Raw genomic sequence first — 19,672 nt, forward strand, 5'->3', positions numbered from 1 at the left:
CCTTATGGGCTGAACTGTGTCCCCCAACTCCGTTGAAATCCACATATTGAAGCCTGCACCCCCAGTACCCCAGAATGTGGTTGTATTTGGAGACAAGGCCTTCACAGAGATGACAGCAGTAAAATCAAGTGAGTTGAACTAACAGTTTTTTTTTTTGTTTTTTTTTTAATGAAAAACCATTTTTACTTGAAAGAACTACCGACTGATAAACTATCATTAGTCAGCCTTAGGTATTTGGCAGATATTTTCTCAAGATAAATAAAGTGAGTCTTCACCTCAAGGAAAACAGCTGACAGTATTTGTTGCCCATAATAAAATTTGAGCTTTCAAGTGAAAACTGGAATTTTGGAAAACTCGTATCTGCCGCTGTGAACTTGACAGCTTCCCCATACTTGAAGACCTTTCCGATGAGATTGGTGGTGATGATAACACGTTAGTTTTTGATATTGTGTAATGAAATGTGTCAACATTTGGAAGATCTAGATAATTCAGTGAGCCAATATTATTGAAATGACCACGGCATTGTGCTACAGAATCGCAGAGGGAGAAAAGATCCGTTTCAAAAGCAAAACATGCCAATGGATTTTAACTCAATAGAGCACAAAAAGTGCATGATTTGATTTAAGATTCCACATGGCAACAAAACCCTGGAGAAACTACCACTTACTGAGTTTGATGTGCCATCACAGGCAAATGTCCATAATTACCTGAAAAGACTATTAAAATACTCCTCCACTTGTCAGATATGTATTTCTGTGAGGCTGGATTTTCTTCATAAACTTAAACCAAATATAAAATATCACAACAGATAGAAGAAACAGATATGAGATTCCAGCTGTCTTGAAGAGATTTGCAAAAATGCCACTCAACAATTTTTTGAAAAGTTATTTTTCATAAAGACATCAGTTATGTAAACATTGATGGGTTGATTCTTTTATTTTTAATGGATTAATACAGAAATGTTTTAGATTTCTCCATTTAATTTATATTCCAGTATACATACATGGATAACACCCATGTAAACAAAATCTTGTTGGGATACTCAATAATTTTGAAGATTATAAAGGAGTCCTGAGACCAAAATGTTTAAAAACAGTTGCAGAGCTTCATCGGAGCACCACACTGGGCTATTGTGTCATTGCAGAGTGTTCATAGAACTGGATGAGCCAATTTGCTAGAGTCCTTGGTAATATCCAGATGCTCCAAAGGGTGGGAAATAAATCCTACAAAGATTCAGTGCCTCCGTGGTCTGCGGCATGACAGGACATTCCTTCCAATGTAAAAGAAAAATTATTGCACTGGGGACTGCCCGCCCCTAAAAGGAAGCATAATGCTTGGTAATTATTTCAAACGCCGTAGGCAGCATATCCCACACTCGAGAACACTGCTCTGATCCATATATTTGGTGACATGAAAAGGCTGGCAGCTTGGTTGGGGCTCAGAGCAGGAAAGAGTCCTGGTTTCAGGGAAGGCTGCCCTTCTGCTTGGCACTTGGCAGACCTCGTGGTATTAGATGTGCCTGTAAAGGGAAAAGACTCCATATAGATTTCACGGCGAACACCTGTGGAAGTCACAGTAGACTCATGGGTTCTGGCACAAAGCCGTGCCACCTGCACAGAGAGCATCGCACCATGGAAAAGCAGCATGTGACGTGCTGGGGCTGCAGTGCCAGTGGTACGTGCGAGCCTGACACGTAGGTGGTGAAGGGAGCTACACTGCCGCCATCTGGGTTCCTGAGGCCCACCCACGACATTGGCTCTCGAGGGTAGAAGCAAATCCCCAGCAGCAAACTAGCATCCAACGGAGGTAGCCCACAGCAGGCCGGGAGCAAGGCGGCTGCACAGCAGGCAGCCTGGACCACCATCCCTTGGTTTACAGCTGTGGCTGCATGAAGAGCTGACAGAGACAAGAAAAGCTGGGGGTGCCCTGCGGATGGATCCACCTGGTGTGTTGGTGCAAGCCAGAGCAAAGCTGCATTGTGGTCCCTGCTCTGGGGGGGCCTAGAGGGGCAGGCCCTGGGTGGTCATCACCCATGGGCGGTAAGAGAAATGGCCCAAAGTAGGGCAAAATAAAGGCCCATGAGCAGTGTCTTCAAGGCTGAAGGTGGAAGACTGGGAAGAAGGAGGTCTGGGAAGGAGGCCTGTGGATGAAGGGCATATGCATAAAATATCTTTTAAAAAAATCACTTTTCGTGTCCTCAGGGAACATCCACATCGAATAGGAGACGTGACACAAGGGCTCAGCCAGCGGGTGACAGTGGCCTGTGTCACGGCCGCTGTAGAGCGGGACAGCAGTTGCGTGTGGTCGGGGCAGCACAGGTTCCCTCTCATTTGCTCCATGTCTCTAGCTTGATGGTGAGGACTTAGTAACATGCAAAGCTGGTGCAAAAACGGGGGAATGAGCGATCCAATACACTGCTGATAGTAATGAGAGCTGCTGGTGGAAATAAAATAAATTTTGGAGAGGAAGTAATCTAGCAGGATCGATTACAGTTAACACTGTGCCCGTTCTGGGATCCAGCAACCCTCTGAGGACGGGAACTCGAGCTGACAGAAACAGAAGGGCCCGGGCTTCCCTGCAGCACAAAGCTGTTGGTTGCAGTGTTGTTTGTGGAGGCGGAAAACTAGAGATATTCCTGTGAGTGGGCACACAGGTTACGGTTCCCTTAGTTATGGTAGAGCCAGGATACGGAATATATGTGTGTTTTTGAGTTAGAGAGATGCATACTGACGTGGGGGTACGACACGATCCATTAAGTGGACTAGCGTATAACACATTTTTAAAATAAGAAGGGACAGAGATTTCACGGTTACGTTTTGCACATCTGTGCAAGCAGAGACCCTTGTTTGTTGTTGTTGCCTCAAGAATCCATTTCCCTTCCTAAGAGAAAACATCACTTATTGAGGGGTAATTGGCCTCCTCCACTGTGGATAGTTCAGGGAACAAGAAAGTGAGACTCCAGTCTCACTACACACGTGCAGACTCAAGCCTCTCTTACCCCCGTGGTACAATGCAAGGATTGCCCTTGACCCTGCAGTGACTTTGAACCCCGAGAGAAAGGTGCGGCTATGGAAGGAATGGCTGCATTTTATGTGCCACGGTGGCTCGGCGCTGCCTGGATGCAGCGGAACCCACCCCCATAACCTACGGAGAGCTGGCTTTATTCCCGCCCATTTCCACACCTGCATCTCTGGTCTTGCATTTTATGGCTCGATTCCACTACGGCAGCATTTGAAATCTCCACGCCTTACAGCCTTTTCTGACTCACACGCCACCTCCTTTGTGGTCACTTGGGATTCAGGCTAAGACGGAGTTTGGGAAGGAGTTTGGAAAGTATCCCAACTTGATAAGGTGGGAATGCATAAAAGCGTACGCTTATTCAAAAGCTTTCTGGGAGACCCAACAAAGAGACATTGAATCTATAAGGGAGAGAGGAATAACTGATAGGTTCCTGAGGGTGTAGGCAGATGGGATGAGAGTTAAAGCTTTAGAGTCTTCTAGAAGGACAGTTTCTCTGTTGCACCTGGAGGGGAGGCCAGAAGGGCATGTGCAGGTGAGATTCTGTCCCACAGGTCCTGAACCTGGGTTTAATCAGAGAATCAGAGCAACCAGAAGATACAGAAGGTGTTTACTATGGTGACCAAACCTTATACAGTGGGGGAGCTGATGAAATAGTCTAGCGGAGACTGTTGTTTCTGCGTCTGGGGCTGGTGTCTGAAGTCTGAAGGGTGAGCAGTGAGGAAGGGCAGGCGGCAGTGGAGTGGGGGAGGCAGGGATAGTTGGGAACAGACGCGGCTCAGCAGGACGTGCCTCCGCTCCTCGCTGCAGGGTGGCCTCAAGGACACACGGCAGGACTTCCACACGCCCCTGGCCCAGGAGGTGGAGAAGCTGCAGGAGGACCCAGCAGGTGCTGGGAGAGCTGTGGGCCCAGCCACCGCCGTGCTGGCGATCCAGCCGACAAGCTAGGGTGTGCGTGAGCTGGAACAGTGCCCTGTGCCCATGCCAGACCCTGGGGCATAAAAAGAAAATGCCTGCAGCAAATATTCTTGTGACCTGTGCTAACCCCAAACGATGTAGGAAAGAGAATTCTGGGAAATGCAGTTCCCGCTTAGCTAAACGACAAAACACAGTCCAGCGCAGTTCACCTCGTGCCGACTTGGCAGACGGAGACACCGCGTTCAATCACACTAAACTTCCAGGGAAAGACAGCAGCAAACGGGCTTCCAGCATCTCAGAACAGACCCATTTTCCTTCATGCCACTGAAAACATGCTCATCTTCTCCCCAGAAATGACTACAAGGACACTTCACTTAACTTTAGATGATAATGATTCCCTTCTAATCGAGTCACATCTCACCTTTGATCTCCTGGAAACTAGACACTGAGATACGAGGTTAATGACTACACGTCTCAGGTTAGGTAGCCGGAGGATGGCAGGGAAAGAGGGAAAAAGCTGTGGATGAAAGAGGGGCCACAGCTTAAACCTGACAAGCTCAGGACACTGAAAATAACCACCTGGGATGGCGTAAGCATAAAAATTCCTAACTAAGGTGGGCCATGGCGGGAAGTCACAGCTTTAGCCTGAAGCTTCCTTGACAAAGGTCAGTCTTTACCTTAACTGAGCCTGTCTATTGTCTTTTTGCATCCAGGTTAACATGCCCTTGGAATGTCAGTGCTCCCTTTTCCCAGATCAGAGCAGGAAACTATAGAATCCCTCATTATTACTTGTGTCACCTGACTACCTTCTCTATGTGCGGTAAAAAGGGAACTATTAACTATCCTGTACCCACCTATGCAGAAGAAGTACCTGTCGCTCCAATTTATTTATATCTAATCCCAGAGATATCCCTGTTCTGCTTTCTCCCACCCCCTCATCAACCTCCATGGATTTCATGTAACCCTCCTCCTTTGATTTTACGTGTAAAATACGCTCCAAACCACCATTTTGCGGAGCATTTTCTGAATCTGTTGAGATTTTTGCTTCTCGGCAATTGCCGTCAGTCTGGCTCAAATAAAATCTTATAAGCTTTCTCTTAGGCTGGATGTCTTTTCGTCGACACAGCTAACACATACACAGAAATATTCATGTCAAAATAAGGACGAAATACACGTAGCTGTTAGTCTTGTTTCTGCAACTGGCCACGTGGTTACAGCTGGAATCCACAAGTACTTCCTTCCACGATTCATTCCGTAATTCCTTTGTCCTTAGCAAGCACTTTGGTAAGTCATGGGTTGTAGTTTTCCATTGGCTTTGATCACGGGGCGGGAGTACCAAGCATCCCCTGCATTTCAGATAGAAAAATGGAGCTGTAAGCAGCAGGGGGCCCAAAATTATCACTGGATGGAACCAGAGAAAAACAGGTCTGGGAATTTGATGCAAGATAATAGAGGCCCGTAAGGAAACGTGATAAGGGGCAGTGCAAATAAGCAAGAATTTTTTTCTTTTTTGCCAATAAAAATGATTATCATAACAAAATATTTTATTATTATGAACCAAATCATTACTGCAAGATGCGAGGTGAAAACAGTCCTGTATCCACATCAAATTCTCGTGATTTAAACCTTCTGTTAGTGCGTTTTACTTTACGAACTCCAACTTCCCCAAGTCTCCTATCTTACCACTAAAGAAATGAAAAGGATGCATAATACTGAGTCCGGCAAGACTGCAGAGAAGACCAGAAAGAGAGCAAGGGGGGAAAAGCTGGGAAGAAAGTACAGAGAAAGGGAGAAAAGGGAAATCTTGGCACGGATCCGCTCACGTCCCTGACAAAGCCTCTCACTTTTATTTGCGGCTTTGAATCATCACGTAGCACTAAGAAGCCTGGCATTAATAACTTTATATCTGAAAACACCTCGTTCAGGATATAAGCAACTGTTCCTGGGACGGGTTCCAGGCAAGGACTGCCCAGGATAACATACTGTGGGAAACTGGCAAACCTCGACGGGCGGGTTTTCATGTATGCTCGTCTCCAATGAGTGTGTAAATACCTCTGCTAAAGAAAGTCCAGGTAAGCTTTTCTCCAATTCTCATGAACATGCTGTAGGTCGATGGAGCGAAACGTGTGAATTCCGAAGCCTAAAGGAGAAGTTCAGTTTCCGTGATGTTACTACGTACGCGTCCTGCGACACAGTGAACGGAATATGGAACTCGATACTGTCCAGCTGCCACTCCTCTGATTTTTTTTAATGCTTCTGTGAAGCTTCTCAATGCTGCTGCATGTAGGCAAATAGACTGAGGAAATGCTCCCACTTGGAAACCTGTCAGAATTGTCCAGAACACCATGAAATCATTTAATCCCGGAAACGGGTGCCTGGGCAAAGTGTTCCAAAAGTAAGTTGCTTCGGCGCTCTCTGAGGTTGCTCTGTGCTTTTCCAAGTCTTGTTTTCCTTCCTCTCCACAGACATGGAGCAGACTCTTGCTTCTGCGCCAATGAGTGAGGAACCCACGAGCGAGATGAACGTGTAGCCTCCACATTCCCCACCGGTAAGCCTCGTACCTCTGCCCTTGTCTTTCTAAGGGGCAGGGTTTTTCAGTTAAGAAAATGAACTGCTTTATACCGAGGAAGGAATTACCTGTGAACCCTACTCAGGAAATGAGAGTTTATAGTGTTAGAATGTCCATGCAGTTGTTATTTTTTCATAAACAGCGAGTGACCCTCTTTTAGGTTTACAGCCCCTCAATTTGTTCTAAGCTTAAAGCTCAAAACTCTTGTTCGTGTTAGAAGGCCAAAATAAAAGGGATTCTAACTCATGTAAGGAACCACACACCTAATTTTGAGACCATTTCCTGCTTTGAACAAATGTTCATAAAAAAGGATATTGCATGTTGAAACGCCTGCCTTTTTCTCAGAGTAAAAATGGTTTTATTAATGTCTTGGGAAAATGTCCCTAAAATCCCTATATTTACCTTACTAGACACTCGTTTTAAGTTCGTTTAGATTAGCACCGGGCATTGTTTCCACGACTGCCACCCCACAACAGGCACTGGTGTTTGATACACTATGAGCACATTTCACTAAGACTTTATTCATTTTCACCTGCGCCGTGCTAACGAGCCTCAAATTAAACAGCTCCATCAAGGCCCGGCAGCTGGCATTTTGCCCCACTGAGCATCACAAACTGAGAAATGATTATTTGGGGAGGCTTCATAATTATACTCGATGAAAACGTTGGCAGCCAGGAGATACATATTTTCCAAGAGTTGAGAGAAAATTTAATGAAAGTGCCACAAATATATTACTTAGGATGATTGTTTGCACTTAATATGAGGCCTTTTCCTCTCTGGATTTCACAGTCTGGACTAATTAATTAGCCCTAATTCCCCCATCCCCCTGATGGTCAAGCGTTTAGACAGACCTCCTGAGATGGGAGCTATCACAGCGAAGTAGAAAGGGGGCCGACGGGGCTCAGGAGACCGAGAGTCAGCTAACACCTGTTGGGGGGATGTCTCGGCTGCTTCCACTAGCAAGTCGGGGAGCATGGAGGCGCCAGGCAGCAAACCAGGGACCACAGGCTACACCTGGCCCGCTGCCTGTGCGTGGAAACCAAGTTCTGCTGGAACACAGCTCTGCTTTTCGGGGTCCGAGTTGCCATTATGCGGTGGCTGCTGTCGTGCTGCAGTGGCAGGTGAGAAGTCAAAGCTGAGACTTTCGGGGCTGTGACGCCTGAAATCTTTTCTATCTGGCCCTTTGCTGACCTGCGCCTAACTTCTCTGAACCTGTCCCCCCATCTGTAAAGTGAAACGCCAGAGTCAATGTAACAGCAACTTCACCAAAGAGGTAAGGTTTACCTTTGCACGGGGATGACCGTTTGGAGGGTGCCTTAACCCTGAGGAGGAAATTCCCCAGCACTGATGCTCCCTCACTCAAAACGCAGCCACGGGCTCCTCAGATAGTCATTCCTCCATCATCCACGTGACATCGGGCAGCACACGGACAGCGGGGGACACACGCTGAGGAAAACAAGGCCTGTTTCCGTTAGTAGTGGAGGGATCCCCTGGCCGTGGGTGTGAAATGGCCAAGCATTTGAAAAGAAAGGCTTCCTGGTATTTTAAATGTTAAGTCTTGAGAGGAAGGCAAACTCCCACACTGTAGGTTCCCTCCAGCCCTGTTTGCCCTCCTTGCTCCATGAAAGGTGTCACGGATGCATCACACCAGCCACTGTACCGGGCTGAGATGAACTGTCTCACACTTGGTTGACTCACGCCAAAGAGCATCCAGTTACATAGTGTATTTATAATCATACATGGAATGGACCAAGGACATCGACCTGAAGGCATCAGAGAGGCTTCATGCAATGGGCACGTGGACATGGCCACCGGCATGTGAGTGGAGAGCGTCATCTCAGACGGAGGGACTCACAGTCTGTCTGAAGCCATGGAGGTGAGAAGGTCCTTGACGTGTCTGAAGAAAGTCAAGTATCCAGTTTGGTGGGAGGAGAGCATGAGTGAGGGGAGTGGCAGGAGAAAAGCCGGGCACTCCGTCGGGTTCTGGGCCTTACAGGTGTGGTTGTGGCCGAGAGAAAGAGGGGTCATGGAGATGACAGACGGCAGGACAATTGGACTGAACTTCGCTCTGAAAGCAGTGAGAGCTTCTGGAAGTCTGGGGACCAGGGCAGTAAGCATTGTCTGGCTCGTACTTTCCTGAGGACTGTGGAACTGACAGTTGTACTTTGCCTGCTGTAAACTGAACGGGAGCCGATACTCTCCAAATGGAATCAAGTGGAAGACCAGCTTCTTCTGTCGCAGTTTCAGCCCATACTGATAGGCGTTCATAATATAACAGGCAGACTCTATGAGGAGTGCAGGTGGTTATTGTTTCTTCACATATAACTTTTCCCTGAGTGTCTTCCGTTTCTCTGCGTGTGTCCCCCACGGCTCCTCCCGCATCAGCTCCCTCTGGGTGGGGTCTACTCGGAGCCCTGCCACGGGCCACGGTCATCCCAGGCCCAGGCCGTGTTATCCTCAGACCCCTCTCGACTCACCTCCTCAGAGACCCCCAAGGAAATGCTGCCTGAATCCCACCCCGGTGCCCGTGGTATCGCCCCGCTTTGAATTCCTTTACTTGTGCTACGCATGTGTCAGTCACTGCGCTGCTTACAGGCTGGACTCAGGCACTTCATGGGTGTGTCTCGACCGCGAGGCAAGACCTGTTTGCCGTGAAGCTAAGAGCTCAATAAACGTCCGTCCAACTAAAGTGACTCTCCTGTGATCAGACCACTTCGTTTCACTAAGTACATTCAGTTTGGGTTTAACATCGTACCACCATCCAAGCTTTGCTCACGTCGCCTCTCAGAGGTTCCTGCTGGGCCATAGCAGTGCTGTGGCCAAGTGGCGATGCACAGACAGGAAAGGTGACAGCTGTGTCCTGTAGCTGTCAGTCTCCCCCCTGCAGAGGACTGATTGTCAAATTGCATTGGAAGGAACTTCAAGGAGGGGAAAGAGACAAATTTAGCTATTTGGTAGATACAGCCTCCTTTTTGTTCTCTGAAAGGTAATCATTCAATCTTGTCTGTTATCACCACATTAAAATAACTATCCACAAGTTGTTTATATACGTTTGTTTATGGAGCTTTCCAGAGAGATTTGTTGAATATGGGTTATTGGCTTCACATGGAAAGGACTAATGTTCTTAAAAAGCAATCGGGTGTTTATCGTAGGCCTGCAATGGACGTGCTGGATACCTTCCGTTCATCTTTCTCCCACCCTCAGACCTCTACCCCACCTGCCACCTCGTCAGTCCCAGGCCGCTGACCTGACTGCATCATGTAAAGAGACTCCCTTACACTCTGGCTTTCAATTGGATGCAGTGAACATGGAATCCCAGCAGAAAGCTGGAGGGGGGAGAGGCGGGGTTAGGGAGTTTATGTCCCACGTTCCTGCTCAGGTTGCCTTGAGCTGTTCTCTGCAGCTCCCCCCCTTCCAGCTGCTGGTCATCTCTCCTCCCTCTCGTCCCTCTGGAGCTGGGCTGCTTCACCATCATTGCACCCGGCCGGCACCTTTGTGAGTAGTATCCCTTCACACGTCAGCTTTCTCAGATGGTCCTGATCTGACCGCGCGGCTTCAGTTGCCACCCTCACACTGTGGCCATGAAAACCTGATCAGAACCTTTCTTTAAAATAAAATATTACGTCTGCCCTCAAAGAACTAGCAGCTATGTGGACACACAGGCCTAATACTGGGGGCATTAACCCTAAATGCAGCAGAGCCCTAGAGAGGAGTCTGGATATGGAGATTCTGGAGTCCCAGCTGTTGAATTTGAGGCCACAATAATCCCGTAGCTGTGGGAATAAGAGAAAAACAGCTTGCTTGCTACTTCAAGTGTAGGACTTGGTGACAGGCTGGCTATGGGATCAACTGTGGATTCCTTTATGGCCTCTGAAGTGTGTGGAAATAACGTCAACGTTAGGAAGCGGACTGACCTTTCCTGTAAAGCATCAGGCAGCGTTCGCACACAAGGAACCGGAACGGTTGGTTACAGTTAAGCGCTCACATTTGGGGGAAGAAGTTGTGCCCTGTCAGCTTCTGCGAGCGCTTTACGCCGCCCTGCTCAGGTGGCTGCACTTGCTGTCAGTGCTCACCAGGTACTGGAAGCTCATCCTGAAGCAAGAGCCCTGCAGTTTGGGAGGTTCCCTCCACCCCAGGGCTACTCACCTTCCTGCAGGGGGATCAAGTGTCCATCAAAGGTCTCTTTGGCAAAATGATTTTTGGTGCTGGCTTTAGGAATCCGTATTAGCTCCCCTCCCAGTGGATCCACAGACGGGCCCTGGCTGGTGCCCGGGCCTTGTCAATTGCACTTACTGTGAGAACAGTGTACAAAGAATGGACAGTCCGGGAACTTCCCTGGGACACCTGCTTAGATATTTTTAAGCTTAGGAACTCCATCCCCGGGGCACTGAGCGTCACAATCTTGTTCTTCATGGTTGTTACTATGAGACTTTTCCTAGAGGGCGGAAATGTATATCCAGAGATGACGTGGACAGGCACGACAGTTGAGGATCGTACAGAGATGTGGGCTTCTTTGCACACTATAGCCTTACTTTTCTCTCAGGCAGTTCACCAACTAATGAACAAAGACCTTACGGTAGAACCTGGTTCTGTACTCAGCACACTGAGAAGATTCTAAGCCTTGCCCACCCCTAGCTTCCTGAGCTGCTACAATTTAGGTCTATTTCCATCTCTGAGATGTTGTGAGTCAATCTCACTTCTCTTCTAGAATACACTGAGCATGAGAACACTGAGGTTCGGAGAACTTAGTGCCTTCTCGTGATCACGGTTACTAGCAGAACTTGCATTAAATCCATCATTTTGCACGTACTCTAATTCCCTTTTCTTAAAAAAAAAAAATAAAAGGAACAAAGTTCAATTTCACATATTATTGAATTTAAAAAAAAGCAAATGGTCTAATATTTATGGTATGGAAAATGTAACTTTGCGTAGGTTGAAAATATCCCCGGTTTGTATCTTTGTAGCTAATATGTGTTTCTCTTTTGGAGTTGGTTGAACACAAAGAGATGGTTGTTCGATCTAAATTCAGAACTTCCTGATTTTAATGTCTTGTGTCAGTTTTAATTTTCTGATTTAATTAGTTTCCTAATTAGAAGGGTTAAATTAATTAACCTCATTATTTACTATATATTTAATGATTTCTCCTCTATAGGGAGTTACTTAATTTCCAATAATTGGAAAGCTTATGACAAGAGGGAATATTGCCAAGTTGTACACTTGCTGCTTTATGTTCAGTGGCAGGAATAGGGCAGATAGAAGGGAGTTTCAGGTGAGACACCAGATACATGCGAAGGCTGTTTCCCCCTTGTTTTAATACATGGCGCCTGTACAAAGTTGGGTTGGGCTCTAATAATTTTTATCAAATGAGGACGCAATGTGTATATCTTTTACGGAAAGTTAAGATATCCTAGAGCACAGGAACTTATAATAAGCAGCTCTACCACACGATCTGAGTTATAGACAATAAAATAATCACAAAGCATTGAATAATGCTAAGTAATTCTAACAAAAAGTTTTTCTGAAATTATCACCTAGTATAAACAGCTTAATAAAATATTCAGTTTTTCCGCAGACTTGTCCATGGACTAAACAGATGGCATTTGGGGAAGACATAGTAAAATCATCAGCCTAATATCTGTATGGCTTGTGGAAATCAAATAGGCCTTGTTCCTTCATGTGTATATATGTAACCCCACTCTTCTCCCTCCCCTCCCAGCTTGCTGCTGGGGTTCCCTGTTCACTGCATTCAATTGAAAGCCAGAGTACAAGGGAGTCTATTTATATAATGCAGTCAGGTCAGCGGCCTGGGGCTGACGAGGTAAAGGATGGAGGACAGGTCTGAGGGTGGGAGAAAGACGAACAGAAGATTGGATCCAGCACGTCCATTACAGGCCTACAGTAAACACCTCACTGCTTCTTTTTTAAATTGGGGAATATTGGGGCCCATCAGCTCCAAGTCATTGTCCTTCAATCTAGTTGTGGAGGGCGCAGCTCAGCTCCAAGTCCAGTCGCTGTTTTCAATCTTTACTTGCAGGGGGCGCAGCCCACCATCCCATGTGGGAATTGAACCAGCAACCTTGGTGTTGAGAGCTCGCGCTCTAACCAACTGAGCCATCGGCCGCCCCAACAGCTCATTGATTTTTAAGACACTATTAGTCCTTTCCATGTTAAGCCAATAACCCCAAATTCAACAAATGTCTATGGAGTAGATATGTGCAAGCATGATTTTTTTGAAATTACGAATTTTTTGTGTTATATTGAATTCTCTAATCTTTTGTAGAAGACTTTTTTTTGAAAACTAAAAATGGCAGAAATTGGCAAGATACCATTCATCCCATTTCCTTGATACACAGGAAGACTACATTTCCCAGCCTCCCTTGCAGTTTAGGTTGAGGTCATGAGACTAGGTTCTGGCCAATGGAAGCGGCTGGACGTGGAAGTGTGCTGCTCTTCCTAGGCCTGGCCATCGGACCTCCTGCCTGGTATTCTCCTTGCGTTCTCCCCATTGGTATAATGGAAGCAAATGACTCTCAGCAAAGCTACATACATGATGACAAAAGCCCTCAGTGCCCATTCAGAGGAAAGCTGTGTGAGCAAGTCACCAAGCTGTGTGCAAGAGACTTTCAGGGTTTTAATCCAATTAAGTGTAGTTTGTTACCTCACCTTGCACCAGCTTTCTCAACAGCAGCAGTAGTGATATTTTGCACAGGGTCATCTCTGTTGTGGGGGCGGCCTGTACATTGTAGGATGTTTAGCAGTTTCCTGGCCTCTACCACTAGATGCCAGCAGTACCCTCTGCCTTCCAGTTTTGACAACCGAAAATGTCTCCTGATAGTGCCAAATGACCCTTGGGGGACAAAACAGCCCATAGTTGAGAACCACCAATCTAAGCCCGGACTGTGTGCCAAGCTCTGTGCTCAGTGATGGGGGACGGGCATGGGACAACGCTTCTGACTTAGAGCATCGAACAGTATAATTCTACATTTATACATGCATTATACATGGATGCTTATTTTAAGATGACTGCTTCATTGCAGCATTGTAATTGTTACTAATAAATTGGAAACAATAAACATGCAACAATACAGAATTAAGGTATGTTAAAAATGGAGTATTATGTATCCATTGAATGATGTAGATCTATTATTTACTGACATGGGAGGACATTCTTAGTTTGTTTTTGCAAAAGCAGCAACAGAAGATTATGTGTATGGGACAGTTATAGGATTTTAATAATGTTGCTCCTGGGGATAAATTTGGAGGAATTTACGGTTTTTATTTGTTTTCTAGTTTTTCTGCACTGACCAGCGTAGATGACTATTGGTGGCAACTTTGCCCTGTGGGTCAGTTGACTGAATCGGTCCCATAAAGAGACAGCCTTGAAGTTCTCAGGTGCTCCTGGGATACAGCTCTGGACTGTGTGTGCGTCTCACTGAAGCATTCCCTTTCGAGAAAAGATTAAACGTTGCAGTCTGTAAACGCAAACTAAAGGTTCACTAAACATTGATAACATCTTACTCGAAAGGGGTTTGTGACTAACTGAACTGAACATAATCTGAGAAGACTGAGATTGCTGTATACAATCGAGATGCGTTTTTAAAGTCACTTGTAAATACTTACCTAAATAACTGCCTCTAATTCCCACCAGCAGGTACAATTTGAGTTAAATATTCCCAATTCTATTTTTGCTTTTTCTAATGTCACACTTTTTTCCTAGCGTTAGATTACCTAATTTTGCAAAATAGAAAATTAGAAATGTATTACCCTGTTTATCAAATTAGCATTAAACAGGTTTATTCTCTGAAGGTTGAGTATTAACAAAATGATCATGCTTTGAACTGAGGTGCGAGGTGTGAAAATATTACTGCTCAGCCTGTCATATTTGGGTAGTAGATGCATCAAAGTTAAAGAAATGCAAAGATTTTGTTGAACGAACTGATACTGTTATTACCCTAAGCTGGGTCATCTTCTAAGTGCCACCAAAATCAGTAAGAAATATCTGTTTACTCATGAATAATACATAGCAGTCTCAAAGTGGTGTTTGTTTCTATAACTTTGTGAATGGGCGTCTTATAGAAATGAACCTGTGCTGAAGATCATTTTTAAGTTTTGGTGCTAATTTTTTAAAAACTGAATTGCCATCTTGAAGACTCTGGTAAACGGGTTATTCATGTTATCAGACGTAGGTTTGCAAACTTTCTCTGAACAGCCATGTTTAGCGCGAAAACTGCTGCTCTCGCGACATGGCGGTGGCCATGTTTGTTTACCTTGAGTACCCCGCTCGCGACATGGTGGCGGCCATATTTATCGTGAGAACACCCCTCTTGTGCGTGGCAGCCATGTTTGTTTACTTCGATTAACCTCTCGTGCCACAGTGGCGGCCATGTTTATCGCGAGAACACCCCTTGTGCGACATGGCAGTAGCCATATTTGTTTACTTCGATTAACCTCTCGTGCCGTGGTGGCGGCCATGTTTATCGCGAGAACACCCCTTGCGCGACATGGCGGTAGCCATATTTGTTTACTTCCAGTAACTTCTCGTGCCATGGTGGCGGCCATGTTTATCGCGAGAACACCCCTGTTGCGCGCGGCAGCCATATTTGTTTACTTTGATTAACTTCGCGTGCCATAATGGCGGCCATATTTATCGCGAGAACACCCCTTGTGCGACATGGCGGTAGCCATATTTGTTTACTTCCAGTAACGTCTCGTGCCATGGTGGCGGCCACGTCTATCGCGAGAACATCCCTGTTGCGCGCGGCAGCCATGTTTGTTTACTTCGATTAACCTCTCGTGCCATAGTGGCGGCCATATTTATCGCGAGGACACCCCTTGCACGACATGGCGGTAGCCATATTTGTTTACTTCTAGTAACCTCTCGTGCCATGGTGGTGGCCATGTTTATCGCGAGAACACCCCTCTTGCGCGCGACATGGGCGCCCACCATGTTTGTTTATCGCAAACACTCCTCTCGCGTCATGGTGGCAGCCATGTTTGTCGCGATAATACCCCCCTCGCGACATGGTGGATCCCATTACATCCTGATCCATGAACCAATCCCATCAACTTCTACTTTCAGAACTTCTGATTAGACTGAAACTGATACAACAAAAGCCAACTCAAAATGCCTCAAAAATGAATTAATGTTTGTTTGACGGCGCCACAATAACTTTAAAGAGATTCCTCTTTTTTTAAAACCGATTTTACTAACATTCACTTCAAAGTGGCTTTCTGCCCGGCAGGTACCGGCACCAGCGGGTAAAGGCTCGGGCACGAGGGGCGGGAACTGCGGCCCGATCCGTCCTGTTCCCTCCCAGGCCCCAGACCAACTCCCCGCCGCCCGGGACCAGGCACCGGCGACAGAGGCCGCGCAGGCCGCCTGCACCGCGCCCCGGCCCTTCTCCCGCTTGGTGCTGCGGGCGCCCCGGAGACGAGCCGGGAAGGCGCCGGGAGGCCCGGGGAGCAGGGAGCAGGGCGGGCGGGTGACATCAGGCGGGACGACGTCACCGCCCCGTCGTCGGGGGCTCAGCAGGGAGGCGAGCGGCGCCCACGCACACGGTCCAGGCCCAGGCAGGCGTGGGGCTCGGGGCGACGGGCAGAACCCGCCGGCCGGGGCGGGGACCGGGCTTCCCTGCAGCCTGCGGCGCTCGCCCCACGCGCCCGGCGCCCCCGCCCCCAGCCGGGACGCGCCCCTCGGCCGCGGGGTCTGAGCCGTTACCTCGCGTCCGATCGGGCAGCCGCCGGCGACGCCCGCTCCTCCGCGCGCGAGACCCGGGCCGAGTCCGCTCCCGCCGCCATCGCCGCCGCCCGCCGGCGCCCCGCCCCCTCGCCGCGCGCAGGCGCCGAGCCCGCGGCCGGCCTGCTGGGGGCGGGGCCTCGCGCTCCCGTCTTCACCGGGACCGGCCCACTCGGACCCCACGAGGCGGCGGCGCGTTTCCCCGCGGCCCCGGGGCCCACTCGCGAGGGGCGGTGGCCGCGGGCCCCGTGTGTCCGGAGCGGGCCCGGCGGTGCCCGTCGTCCAGGGCCCCGGCCGCCGCGGAGGCGCCGGGAGGTGTGGGCGGGCGGCCCGGCCCTCGGCGCCCCCTCGGCGGCCGCGCGCGATGGTGCGTCCCGCAGGGCGCGCTGGGCTCCCGCGCTCGGGCCTCCCTGCGCGGGCGGGGCGCCGGGGACAGGGCCCGACGCGCTGCTCCCGGCCGAGGACGCGCGGGCTGCGCCGCTGGGGACCGGGCCCCGCGGGCCGGGGCGGGAGCCGCGGCGACCATGTCGGAGCCGGCGCCCAAGGTCCCCGAGGACATGTTCCGGGAGGTCAAGTTCTACGCGGTGGGCGACATGGACCCGCAGGTACGGCGCCGCCTCTGCGGCCGCTCCCGCCGCCCCGCTCCCGCTCCCGCTCCCGCTCGGGCGCGCGCACGACGTCGGCCCCGCGGCCCCCGGCCTGGAAGCGCCGACGCTGGGCTCCTGGCGCCGCACAGGCCCGCGGCCGGGGCCGGGGCGGGGAGGGGACCTGCGGGCGGGCGGGGCCCCGTGTGCGCCGCCGGGGGGGACGGGCCGGCACGTGGCGGGGCCGGGGCAGCGGGGAGGGGACCCGCGAGCCGGGCCTGGGCCTCGCGCCGCCTGTCGCCGCCGCCCGCCGGGGGGAGCCGGCGTCGCGTCGCGTGGTCAGCAGCCCCCACGCCCCCCGTGCCCGCTGCTTCCTGGGGCGGCACCGCGACGTGTCTGCCTCCGGCTCCGGGGTCCGGGCTCCCGGCCAGTGGGTCGCGGAGGGAACCTCGGCCGGGGAAGCGCGCGTGGAGCCCCGGCCCCGCGTGGAGGGGACAGTGCGCGGCCCCGTCGCCCCCTGTGCCGCCGGGAAGGGCTCGGTTCACCGGCGACTCGCGTCCCCCGTTTTCCTACTCGGGCGAATTACGCAGCGAACGTGGAAGAGGCGCGGGCGGCCCCGTCGCACTGGCCGCGGGTTTTGTACCGGGGGCTCCTGCGGGAGGACGTGCTTTCTCAGCCCCTCGAGTCACATTTGCTTGAACGTCGGGACGTCCCTCTGACGCCGCAGCCACACACCCTCCGCAGGTTGGTCTCGCGTCCCCGTCGCACGGCCTGCGGTTCTGCGGCCTCGGTGTCCGGGCGGCGGCGGCAGCGGGGCCGGGCCGAGCGCACACGGGGCTCGGCAGGTGCAGGGGGGCCGCGCGTGTCCGCGCTTCGTCGTGTCCGTGTCCGCACAGCGAGGAGCCGCCTGTGACGGTCCCAGCTGGGCCTCGTGCGACCGGAGGCTTCGGGTGAAGACACGTTGAGCTTCAAGCGCAAGCAGGTGCTGGACGCGGAGTGACCGGAAGGAGTGACCGGAGCGCGGCCCCTCCCGCCGTGCGCAGCCCCCGCGCTGTGAGGACGCGGCTCTGACCGGGGCCCCACCCGATGCTCCGCGAAACCTGGAACAAGCTGGTCTGGAACCGTGTTCGCCGAACTGCGATCAAGTCAAAGCGCTTAACGTCCTTCGCAAACCCCTGGGAACTGAGACGTGACGTTTCCTGAGAAGTTCGGAGCCAGAACGGCCGGTGCTCTGAGCCTGGTAAATACGGACCAGGAAGTGGACGCGCGTGGGAAGTGTTGTCAGTACGTGTCTGGCTTCGGATTCGGGACTGGATGTGACACAAGGACCGGTCTCGTTGGCGCTGCTGCTGGGGCTCGAGTGGCGCAGCCGGAGGGGGCGTTGGAGTACAGGGTGCTGGGTGCTGGGTGCTGGGGGCCGGGGTGCTGGGGCCTGGGTGCTGGGTGCTGGGTGCTGGGGCCTGGGTGCTGGGGGCGGCACCACTGACATGTGTCAGCGTAGCTGTCGTTTCTGTGGGGTCTTGAGAGAAGCAGAAGCCAAGGAGACGGTGAAGGGTGGTTCCCTTCAGGTGGGAAAGAAGGCGTCGATGTGTCGGGGTGATCACTGCTTGTCTGGAGCAGTGGGATGAACCGCGGGAGGTGGAGACTGGACGGGTCAGTGGCTGGGCGTCCTCCAGGTCCGCGTAGCTGTGCGTCTTCTCCATGAAGAGTTGCGGGGAGAGGCTGGGCAGTGAGGGGAGAGCAGATGGGAAGTGAGCCAGTGAGCAGGCGGGCGGCCTGTGTGTCAGTAACGTCATTGGAAGGAAGCAGAGAGCGGCCAGGGCACGGATCTGCTCGCCCGTGTGTCGTGTTCCAGAATGGGGGGGCTTCGTGGTTCGTGGGCGGCGGAAGAGACTGACCTCTGAAGGCTCACGAAGAAGGCAGTGGAATCAAGCACAGACCGAACGGTAGATGACAGCAGGCCTGCGCTTTTCTGCGACGCAGGTTGAATGGATGGGTGAAGCTAACGCTGCCTGGAGGTCACGGGGAAGAAAGGAATTGCGGTGGCTTATGCCTAGTGACCAGTGTTTTCTCTGACCTGTTCCAGTTCATAGCTACTGATGGTCGGTAAAACATTCTGGAGGGGTTGTCCCCCTGGTGGGTACAGTTAGATGGCCACCCTCACCCCAGGTGGGCACCCCGCCCCCTGGGCACCACGCTTACCCCGCCTGCTCCTCAGGTCGCTGCTGCAGTTCTTGTCCACTCTGCACCCCGGGGGCGAGCGTGGGCGGCCGTCTCTAACATGCCGCTGACCCCCCCCCAGTGGGACCCAGGTTTTCCACCTGGTGCCCAAAGATCGACCTGCCCTCCACGGAAACCCTTCTCGCTCCCCGTCTGCTCCAGTGCCGTGTCCCCCAGCACTTCGTTCTTTGCTTGCGGCCACCACGTCCTGCTCATTCTCGCACATCTCTCTCCTTCCTGTCCCTGTGATAGTCCTTCAGTCACCTGCCCCTTCCCCTGGGTCATTGCAGCTGTTTCTTCACAGGTTTCCTGGCTCCAGACATGCGGCCCACACAGTCCATTCTTACAGTGACAGTAATCTTCCCAGAACACCTGCGCATGCCGCTTACCTGCTTTAAGCCCCCGTGTCTCTCCAGGGACACTTCGTGTTTTATGTCAGAATAAGGTGCAGATGTTTTTGCATAGCCCAAGAAGAAAGCGCGTCCGTGGCTGGGTCCATGCTGCCCCGCCCCGTGCATGAGTGCCCTCCCTGCCCAGCGTGCACGTATTTCTGCCTCCCTAACTCCTGTGAGTGCGGAAGGACGTGCTCACGCATGGTGCGTCCTCACAGCGCCGTCCGTACCGTGA

At 51.1% G+C, this 19,672-nt stretch overlaps 1 protein-coding gene and 1 long non-coding RNA gene across 3 annotated transcripts in view; one reads left to right on the forward strand and one right to left on the reverse strand.

Moving 5' to 3' along the window:
- Positions 1-921: 921 nt before the first annotated feature.
- Positions 922-16,419, reverse strand: LOC141567551 (uncharacterized). Its single transcript, XR_012490286.1, has 2 exons — positions 16,224-16,419; positions 922-1,519 (listed from the first exon to the last, which is right to left on the reverse strand). It is a non-coding gene; the product is annotated as an uncharacterized LOC141567551 (long non-coding RNA).
- Positions 16,420-16,647: 228 nt separating this feature from the next.
- Positions 16,648-19,672, forward strand: part of PAXIP1 (PAX interacting protein 1) — a 32,908-nt gene continuing 29,883 nt past the window's right edge. The window contains exon 1 of one of the 2 annotated variants that reach the window (XM_074315061.1): positions 16,648-16,846. In XM_074315061.1, the coding sequence (XP_074171162.1) occupies positions 16,766-16,846 (81 nt within the window). In that variant the 5' untranslated portion in view covers positions 16,648-16,765. The remainder of the gene's footprint in view (positions 16,847-19,672) is intronic. The other variant, XM_074315062.1, reaches the window with a different exon arrangement.

The sequence above is a fragment of the Rhinolophus sinicus genome, linkage group LG11, assembly GCF_036562045.2.
Source record: "Rhinolophus sinicus isolate RSC01 linkage group LG11, ASM3656204v1, whole genome shotgun sequence".
Lineage (NCBI taxonomy): Eukaryota > Metazoa > Chordata > Mammalia > Chiroptera > Rhinolophidae > Rhinolophus > Rhinolophus sinicus.